This window comes from Oryctolagus cuniculus, chromosome 7 (genome assembly GCF_964237555.1).
Source record: "Oryctolagus cuniculus chromosome 7, mOryCun1.1, whole genome shotgun sequence".
In the NCBI taxonomy this organism is placed as follows: Eukaryota; Metazoa; Chordata; class Mammalia; order Lagomorpha; family Leporidae; genus Oryctolagus; species Oryctolagus cuniculus.
This window is the reverse complement of record NC_091438.1, coordinates 69,771,155-69,781,292: the sequence shown is the minus strand read 5'-3', so window position 1 is coordinate 69,781,292 and position 10,138 is coordinate 69,771,155. Positions and strand designations below refer to the sequence as shown.

General features: G+C 46.9%; 1 protein-coding gene across 3 annotated transcripts; it reads left to right on the top strand.

Annotated features, from left to right (window-relative positions):
- The first annotated feature begins 1,618 nt into the window (after positions 1–1,618).
- GPR88 (G protein-coupled receptor 88) lies at positions 1,619–6,224 on the top strand. Of its 3 annotated transcripts, none has more exons than XM_070076935.1 (2): positions 1,619–2,690; positions 3,068–6,224. In XM_070076935.1, exon 2 carries the CDS (start codon positions 3,140–3,142, stop codon positions 4,292–4,294), a length of 1,155 nt encoding a protein of 384 aa, XP_069933036.1. In that variant the 5' UTR covers positions 1,619–2,690; positions 3,068–3,139; the 3' UTR covers positions 4,295–6,224. The 3 variants fall into 3 exon arrangements, with proteins under 3 accessions (XP_069933036.1, XP_008263043.1, XP_008263040.1); XM_008264821.4 differs by having other exon boundaries at positions 1,620–2,632; positions 3,064–6,224; XM_008264818.4 differs by having other exon boundaries at positions 1,620–2,690; positions 3,064–6,224.
- Positions 6,225–10,138: the final 3,914 nt, after the last annotated feature.

Genomic DNA, 10,138 nt, shown 5'->3' with positions numbered 1-10,138 from the left:
GAGATGAGCCAGCCTCATGCAGAGTTCCAAGCAGTCTGAAGATCTTAGAAGTAGAGTGGGAAGAGGCAAGAATGAAGGGCAAGGGGTTGGGTGAGATCAAGTAGAGAGAGAGAATAAGGTGAGAAGAGAACCTAGAGCACAGCACCAAGGAAAACCATAGTAAGGTAAAATCTTCAGTTTTCTAAATAGCAAAGTGCTGGTTTTCTATCATCCTTCCCAATCAATTCCACTGAGATATAGCTGAACTGGACTAAATCCATCAAGTGATGCTTAGCTTTATCCCCTGTTAGAGTTCTCAAGTCGTTAATTAAGCACTGGTTTTGAAAGAAAAGCAGAGGAATGTGTCTTGATCTCTTCCTGAGAAATTCTTAGGGACATACTGGAAAAGGCTCCTGCCATATGATTCAGGACTCCACAATACATGTTAGATAGAGGCCACATATGCCAGGTGTTATGTCACATGAAGCCCCAAGGGTTCATGGCTGGGAAGACCGGTCCCTAGTGTGCCAATGCTGAGAAGTGTAGGGATCTTTAAGAGGTAAGGCTCAGTGGGAGTTGGTTAGGGTGTTAGTGGTACTTCTCTCAGAAGGGATTAAAGTAGTTTTTATGGGATCCTGAGTTAGTCCTCTACAGAGTTGTTAGAAGACTGCCTCTCCCCATAATCTGGCTTCTTGTCCTGTTGTGTGATCACTTGCCCTTCATTTCTTCTTATCAAAATGGCATCTTTGATGATGTGAGGTAGCCAAGGGGACCCTCACCAAAGGGAGTACCATATTGTTCAGACTCTCAGACTCCATAACTGTGAGCTAAATAAATCTCCTTTCTTTATACTTTGCCCAGCCTCAGATATCTTATTATAGCAGCAGAAAACTAAGTATGGCAGGGATTCACAGACAATTTGAGCAGAAAGGGCTTCTGAAGCTCTCTAGTAGAAACTCCTCATCTCACAAGATGAGAACAACCCTGCACCAGGCCAGCTTATAGATACTTTGTTTAGAACCCAGTTGTCCTGAAGCCCCATATAGCATTTTCCCCACCATGTCACATTACCATATTCAGTGAATACCTTATTCAGTGAAAGTCTCAAATAAATGGGTTTCCCAGTGAAACATTATTTCTGTGGGAGGATCTCTTTACAAAAAACGTTCCATGTGGATTGGAGAAATGAGTGCTTGCCCCAGAGAAGCTTCCAACACCAAAATGAAAATCTCTAAGACTATAAGATAAGAAATTCTGAAGTAAAAAGCAACTTCGTTGTTTACACTGTTGATTATTCAAATTTCTTCCTTTCCTCCTGAAACAGATTAAAAAAAATAAAATTTACACCTCTGAGTTTTAAGTGAAAGGTACAGAGATAATACAATACTCTTGCCTGCCCCATGCGTAATCAACACCTGAGTGGTTCATTAGTTACAACTGGTGAGCATGCATGGACACATTATCATTCAGTCCATAGTTGACACTAGGATTCACTTTTAGTTGTTCATCCTGGGGCTTAGAAACATTCATAGTGACATATTTATTTGCCAATATAGGATCAGATAGTTTCACTGCCCTAAAAGTCCTCTGTGTTCTGCCCATGCGTCTTTCCCTTCTAACCCCTGTCAACCACTGATGTTTTTACTGACTCCAAGGTTTTGCCTTTCCCAGAGTGTCACACAGCTGGAGCCATATAGCATGTAGCCCTTTCAGACTGACTTCTTTTGCTTGGTAATACACATTAAAAGTTTCTTCGTGTCCTTTCATGGCTTGCTAGTTCATTTCTTTTCGGTGCTGAGCAATAATGCTTTGTCTGTGTTCCACTGACATCTACTTTGAAACTTCTACTTCATTTTTATCCTCTAGTCATTTTATTATTGAAACGCAACCACACCCTGGAGAGGAGCTGGGTGATGAGAAAAAAACTGGGAATTGTGTTTTCAACTGAAGCTTGGGGTCTTTCTGTGGATAATTACCCATGTCCCACTTTACCAAAGAAAAATAGATTTCAAGTAGGATACAAAGTAATTCTTTCTAAATATGTGACAATGAAGAGATTAGCCCTGGGTATTGGGAGTGTTTGCAGGAAAAATCTTGCCTCCCAAATGCATCAGACTGAGATGAATTATAACGGGGTTCATTAAATTTTATTCTAACATTGAAGAGGGGAAGGAAGGAAAGAAAAAAAGAAGAGTGAGTTACAAGAATAAGGTATCTGAGAAAAAGAAAAGACAGAAACATCATCCAAAGGACCTTTTGAGCAAGATATTTTTCTTCCTTTTACAAGTTGGAAGCTACTGAATAATTCATGCCAAGCGTGGAGAGGCTGCCTTTCCCTCGGCTGATGTATAACTGAGCAGGAGAGCGTTTCCAGTGGGTTCACCACATCAGCCACCGCTCTTGCCTCTGAGCACAGGGTGCTCTCCTGAGCTCAGCTTCTCTGCTTCTGCAGCCACGCACCCTTGCTGCTGCCTGCCTGCCTGCCTGCCTACCCACCCTGCCACTTCACTTTCCCCAGCGCTGCAGCTGCTGGCTCCTGCCTGGGACCATGTGTGTGGAGGCTGCTTGGAAGAAGCGGGCACTTACTTCTGGCACTGATCCCAGCTGAGGCTCTCCTGTTGCTTTCTGGACCACAGATGCGGCCGCTGAGGAGGTACTCCCTGGCATCCCTCCCTCTGCTATTGCCAGCCAAGGACCAGCCCCAAAGCAAGGTACCCTCCACTGCTTGCCCCTGGCATTTGTCCCAGCTGGGATATCCCTACCGTCTCTTGGAAACTAGGGACCCCAACTAGCAATATTCCCAACTGGTGTGTGTGTGTGTGTGTGTGTGTGTGTGTGATGTGTCTTGAGGAAGAAGAGGAGACCATTCCTGGCATTACTGTGCTCTAGGGCTTCCCTGTGCTGGCTGAACGCAAAAGGGACCTTTCCCCTGGCACTGGAGGCATCTCCCAGGCAGGCACCTGTCACCCGCCACCCCCGTTCTCCCGGAGCTCTCTTTCTGCCCCTCCTCCAGCCCGTGACTCTGCTCCAGCCCTTTGTGTGTCGGTGGCAGAGGGCTGAGGGGTGTCTTCGCCCTCCTGGCAGGCAGGCAGGTGTCAGGATGGGCCGCGCTGCGAGAAGCCGCCGTCGCTAGCGAGCGAGGTGTGAAGAGTCAGCCAGGATGACCAACTCCTCGTCCACGTCCACCTCCTCCACCACGGGGGGGTCGCTGCTGCTGCTCTGTGAGGAAGAGGAGTCGTGGGCGGGCCGACGCATCCCCGTGTCGCTCCTGTACTCCGGGCTGGCCATCGGGGGCACGCTGGCCAATGGCATGGTCATCTATCTCGTGTCGTCCTTCCGAAAGCTGCAGACCACCAGCAACGCCTTCATCGTCAACGGCTGCGCCGCCGACCTCAGCGTCTGCGCCCTCTGGATGCCGCAGGAGGCGGTGCTGGGGCTCCTGCCGGCCGGCTCTGCCGAGCCCCCCGGGGGCTGGGACGGCGCGGGGGGCAGCTACCGCCTGCTGCGGGGCGGGCTGCTGGGCCTCGGGCTCACCGTGTCCCTGCTGTCCCACTGCCTCGTGGCCCTGAACCGCTACCTGCTCATCACCCGGACGCCCGCCACCTACCAGGTGCTGTACCAGCGGCGCCACACGGCGGGCATGCTAGCGCTGTCGTGGGCGCTCGCCCTGGGCCTCGTGCTGCTGCTGCCGCCCTGGGCGCCGCGGCCCGGCGCCGCGCCCCCGCGCGTCCACTACCCAGCGCTGCTGGCCGCCGCGGCGCTGCTGGCGCAGACGGCGCTGCTGCTGCACTGCTACCTGGGCATCGTGCGCCGCGTGCGCGTCAGCGTCAAGCGGGTCAGCGTGCTCAACTTCCACCTGCTGCACCAGCTGCCCGGCTGCGCTGCCGCCGCCGCGGCTTTCCCCGCCGCCCCGCACGCCCCCGGCCCCGGCGGCGCCGCGCACCCGGCCCCGGCCCAGCCCCTGCCGCCCGCGTTGCAGCCGCGGCGGGCGCAGCGGCGTCTCAGCGGCCTGTCGGTGCTGCTGCTCTGTTGCGTGTTCCTGTTAGCCACGCAGCCACTGGTGTGGGTGAGCCTGGCCAGCGGCTTCTCGCTGCCAGTGCCCTGGGGCGTGCAGGCAGCCAGCTGGCTCATGTGCTGCGCCCTGTCCGCACTCAACCCGCTGCTCTACACGTGGAGGAACGAGGAGTTCCGCCGCTCCGTGCGCTCCGTCCTGCCCGGCGTCGGCGACGCGGCCGCAGCCGCTGTGGCCGCCACAGCCGTGCCAGCCGTGTCCCAGGCCCAGCTGGGCACCCGCGCCGCGGGCCAGCACTGGTGACCCCACCGCGGGGCTCGGGAGTCGGAGATTCCCGGTTTCCGACGTCCTTGGCCGCCATCGTCCTATTCCCCCTTGATGCGTCCCCTTGTTCCCGAGAAGACTCCCGCCGGGAAACCCAATAAACAGGTGCAAAGATTTGGCCTCGGACCCCAGTGGGATTCCCGAACCAAAGTCTCCCTGAATGGGGTTCCGTGAGTCCTTCTGGGAGGCCATCTGATTCTTACCCTTTGTATCTGTGTTTTAGAGAAATCCTAAGTCAGTAGTACACTGGAGACTTTAAGAATTTGAGAACTGGCGTCTTAACAGAATCGGTTCATTTATTTCAAAACTGTTTTTGCAAACGAGCTTTCATAACATGTAACTCTTCCCACTTTCATAGTCTTAGAATATGTATGAAGCGCCTTGAGTGTGCATGAGCCAAAGGAAATAATTATGAGGAAGGAAGTAATAGGGGAGAAGCCTTGTAGAAAGTAATCTGTCTTGAATGACGCTCCTGTTATAACTGAGTCTTTGTTATATTAACCTGGAAGGGTGCTGGAAGGTGAAGCTGCAACGCGTGCACCGCAGGATGAGCTGCCTTTAAGACCTGAAGCCCTTTATTTTTAAAAGGGGTTTTATAAAGTCATCATCGAGTAAGATGCATATTAGCCTGTGAGGAAAACAAATCACCGAAATTTATTACTTTAGACTTTTTTTTTTGGCACTCTTAAGATTAAAATTTGGTATTGGGTATTAAAGTGAAAATTTCTGGTTTGATAATGGATGGTCTGAGCCAGAATTGGGGTTTTGAAAAGGGATAAAGGGGTTATCTATTTTAGGTACCCATTTCACAGTTTCTGTAGCATGCACATTTGTTGCTACTCTTATTTTGTAACCAATTCATTTGCCTTATGAATGTGACTGCAGCTTTGAACATTCTGTACTACAATGGTTGTTTCGGAAAATAAATCCTTCTGTTTTCTCTTTAACATTTAAAATATCTCAATGCACATGATATAATTAAACACTAATGATACCATGACTGCATAGCTAACATTAGCTGCTAGTGCATGCTCCTAGATGCTAGAACTTATTGGGCATGTGGTGTGCTAAAGCAATACCCATTGGACAAGGACATTTTACTTCGTCACCAGAAGAAAAGCTCTCCATTATTTGAAAAGACACAGAAACACCTCTGGCTACCTAAAGTTCTTCTTGTCTTGACCCAATTTATGAGAACAATTCCCGTGTGGGACTCTATCTCATAAATGGGACCGCAGGCAAGATGGATCAATAATATGGTTTGGCTGGGCAAAGCCATCTACACTCTGTTAGAGTTTAAACAAGCCACACACTAGAAAGCATCACTGTTTTTGCGTAGTTCATGTAGGTTACTGTGACATTTAACTTTAACGTTGTATCATGTCTGTTGAAGGGGGCGTAATAAACTGTTATAGATAATGAACAGTTCAAATGGGAATCTGCTCTAAAATATGTCATCTGTGATTTCTCATTTTTGTCTCCAATTTACTAAATTTATTTGGAAATATTTGAAATGCAAAATCGTGTGAAACCACCTTATAATATTAAAATGGGAAGAAAACAGCTTTAATATTTGTATCAGTGTTCTGACTGCTAATTAAATCAAACATGCATCAAATATCCTCAATTGACTGTATAATTCAGGAACAAATTAGCTTGTTTTGCTGCACTCTTGGACATTTTAAGTCAGGATATAAGCAACACCTGTGCGTTTGAATACTCGTGGGAGTTGCAGGAAACTTTGGCATTTTTTGTAGTAAAATGAAAGAAAGATGTTCGTCACCAATAATCAGCAGTTGTTTTATTAATCTCTTCCCTTTGTGCATGCACCATTCCTTTCTTAAGGGTTCATCTGTTCCCATTTTCCTTGACTCAAATTTAATTAAAGTTTAGACAACTGTACTTCTGAGGTTTTTTTTTTTTTCCCTTCTGTCTCTGGTTTTCTTGCACACCTCCTTGGGAACACTGTAACAGAGAATACGACATTCCAAAGCACTAGGGATGACAGTGACTTCTTTTTACTGGCTTTAATTTTTATTTTTAGTTTCTAAAATTATCTCTACTTTATATAATTAAATAAGGTCCGTCTAGCAGCATTAAAAAACTTTGACAGGGACTGGAATTGTGGTGCAGCAGGTTAAGCTGCTGCCTGCTATGCCAGCATCCCATCCCATCCTCGCTATTCTACTTCTAATCCAGCTCACTGCTAATATACCTGGGAAAGCAGTAGAAGATGGCCCAAGTGCTTGGGCCCCTGCCACCCATGCTGGAACCCATGGTTCCGGGCTCCTAGCTTGGTTGTTGCCATTTAGGGATTGAGCCAGTGAATGAAACATCTCTCTCTTTATCTCTCCCTCTCTCTTAACTCTGGCTTTCAAACAAACAAAAATACATAGACCTTTCAAAAAAACAGGCAGAATTCCTTTCTTAAGCATTGAGAACAAGGCTACAACAACAGAGAGCTAAAGGTTTTCCTTTCCTAGGTGGAGATGGGGGGGCATTTTTCTAAATCTCTATCAAAAAGATCTTCTTTTAATAGGGATTTATCCTTATTTCTCAACGTAGATGCTGCTACTAATTCCCACTCTGTGCCTATCCACAATTGCCACACAGACAAGCTTAGCTTTTCCAGGGTTTACCTGGTATCTTGCAATGTTTCCTGCTAGCACTGAGAACCATCTTTTGCTGGCTCCATGCCATGTGGGAGACCTACTTTAGATTAATTTACTGGTAATTAACTCCGCAGGACTGATTCACTTTTAATTTCAAAGTAGCAATGATGTGTCTAAAAATGCCTTCTGAGGGCACTAGCTGTGAGTGTTGGAGCTACTGCTTTTACAAATTAAGTTAATGGAGATTGTGTCCTTATTTAAATGAAACCACATATTATCCACTCAGGAATAAAAAAATCATAATTGCTGTTGTGGGCTGCCCTACTTTGCTTTTTCTACTTTTTTTTTTCTCTTTTAGGAAATGCCTATTACAACATGAAGTACTTGCTGATGTATTTTAATGGCTAAATTCTAGATGTAACTCATATCATTCTTAGCACTTCCCTTCTTTGAAAACAAGGCGAATAAACACAAATCCTGTTTTGTACAGAGGCATCCTCAGATGTTCATAGTCTTAATGGCTATAGGGGAGTGCCAAGATCAGACACATGGCTATATCTCTGAATTAGAAAGATTTATAGAGTGGGAGTACTGTTCCATTCACAAGGACCCAGAGGGAGGGTGAAGTGGAAGTGAGGAAGGAGAGGGATCCTGAGCAAGTACTTGAAGAGATCTGCTCACTGATGGGATGCTGGTTTGCCTTGACCATAGAGTACAGGACAACTCTGTCCTGCTGCCAGTGGTATTGGCTGACACCACTATTTCATGCACAGCCTTTACTCCATCTCCCAAGAACTCAGACAATGCTCATGGGGTTTTTGGCAGTCCTGTGAGCTGACTTGAGAAAGGGCAGCAGTGGCATATGTTTCAGTGTGGGAATGTTGATAACAATTGTAGATGTCCTTATTTTTGAGGTCTGTCTTTAAGGTCTGTGAGTTGTAGGGCAAGAGAAAGAGCTCTACATGCACATGGAGCCTTTGGTCTGGGAGAATATGGGGGACCTTTTCTCCTCCTCCTCTCTCTTTTAATACCTGCCAGGATCCTATGCACATGAGTGCCACTCAGCCCACAGATCCAAGCTCCACCCACATCCCTCTCTCAGTCGGTCACCTTACCCACCTTTGGGCTCTGTTAGTACATGCATAAAGGTCAGAGAATGCCCTGGAAATAATAATAACATGGAGACAACTGGACAGGGAATTCCTGGGTTCCAGGTACCAGCACCTGTTGCAGAAGGCACAGGGCTCTTGTGGGTACATTTTCACAGGTCTCCTCTCCTTGTAGGAAAGGTGATCAGATGAGGGTGGATACAGGGTCTTCTTTTTAGTGAAACAATTATTTATTTGATAGAGAGAGAGGGAGAGGGAGAGAGGGAGAGAGGGAGAGAGGGAGAAGAAGAGAGAGAGAAAGAGAGAGAGAGAGAGAGAGAGAGAGAGAGAGAGAGAGAGAGGAGGAAGCCTGTTTATATCTGCTGCTTCACCTCCTAAATGCCCATGTTAGCCAGGATTGAGCCAGGTCAAAGCCTGGAACTGGAAACCCAAGCCAGGTATCCATAAGGGTTATTAGGGGCCCAAGTTTTTAAGCCATCACTGCTGTCTCTAAAGGTGTGCACTGGCAGGAGGCTGCAATCAGGAACTGAATCCAGGTACTTGGATGTGAGGCATGGGTGTTTTAACTGGAATCTTAACCACTGAACTAAATGCCCCCCGCACCCCCAGTAGGTCCTTTAAGGCATGAGACTAGGTTGGGACACCAGTTTCTCTAAGGGCAATATTTCTTCCACTGTTGTTTGTACATACGTCCTCTATGGCATGTTTTCTTAGTGTGTTCCATCTCCAGGAACTCCTCAAACAAGTGCCACACATTGAGTTTCCTTGGCTGTTTAATCACACAAGGCCAAATGCAACAGGTGAGGAGGGAGTGAGAAGATGTAGAAGAAATAAGAGGTTGGAGATTGATGGGCTCACGGTGATGCATTTCACTGTTCTATTTTGTGCATTTTTTGAAGTTTTAAGTAATGAAACATCCAAAAAATGAAACCAAACTAAATGAGAATAGAAGAAAGGAAGGAAGGAAGAAAGATAAAGAAGACCACAGAATGATTAAATATAGAAGGTAGAGTTGAAAACTTGGTCTGACTCCAGAGCATGAACTTGTAACTACTGCAATGGGTAATAAAATCAGTTTTTAGTGAGGTATGGAGCTCCCTCTGAAAGGTGACCATTTCCTGAGATCCTAACCCAATTTCTCCCTTTGCTGCAGCCTCAGGGGTGTGTATACTGCCTTCCAAACATGGCCCTTGTCCTGGGTGTGAGACTCTAACTCATTCAAGGACCTGCTTGGGGTGTCCTACTTTTCACCAGTCACCCCACCTCCATCCTTCCTTCTGGGGAGCTCATTTTGTTCCTTCACATTAGAGTCCCCCCACCCCAGCCATACACTCTGCACAGAACGCCCACCTCACTGTGCTCTTCCCACGCATTCCCTTGTGTCACCTCTTTCTTAATGTGTTTGCCTTGTCTTTAAAATGGGATAGGAAAATGTTTCTTTTTATTTTGGGGTGGTGTTATTTTCCATCCCTCCCTCTTTTTTAAGGAAAGATACTTTTATTCTTTTGTTACCGATTACCTGAAATAAATGTTGAACATACTTTTGCGATTGAAGACAGTACTTTTAAAAGGAAAAAGATTTAATTCTTTCTCTTGCATATTTATTTTCTCTTAATGAAATAGATCCAAGATAAATGCTAGTTTCCAACTCATGTCGTTTTTTTAAAAGATTTTATTTATTTATTTGAGAGGTAGAGTTATAGACAGTGAGAGGGAGAGAGAGAGAGGTCTTCCTTCTGTTGGGTCCCTCCCCAGATGGCCAGAGGTGGGCCGATCTGAAGCCAGAAGCCAGGCGCTTCTTCACCATCTCCCACCCACGTGGGGGCCCCAGGACTTGGGCCATCTTCTACTGCTTTCCCAGGCCATAGCAGAGAGCTGGATTGGAAGTGGAACAGCCGGGACTCAAACCAGCACCCATTTGGGATGCCAGCACCACAGGCAGAGGATTAACCTATTGTGCCATGGCGCTGGCCCCCCAACTCATATCTTGATATCTCAGAGTCATAATGTGTGGTATTACGGGCAAATATAGATCATCTGAGAGTGATTTGCTATCCAGCCATTCCCAAGCCCTGTTTACACCCACTAAAGTAGCAGTAAGT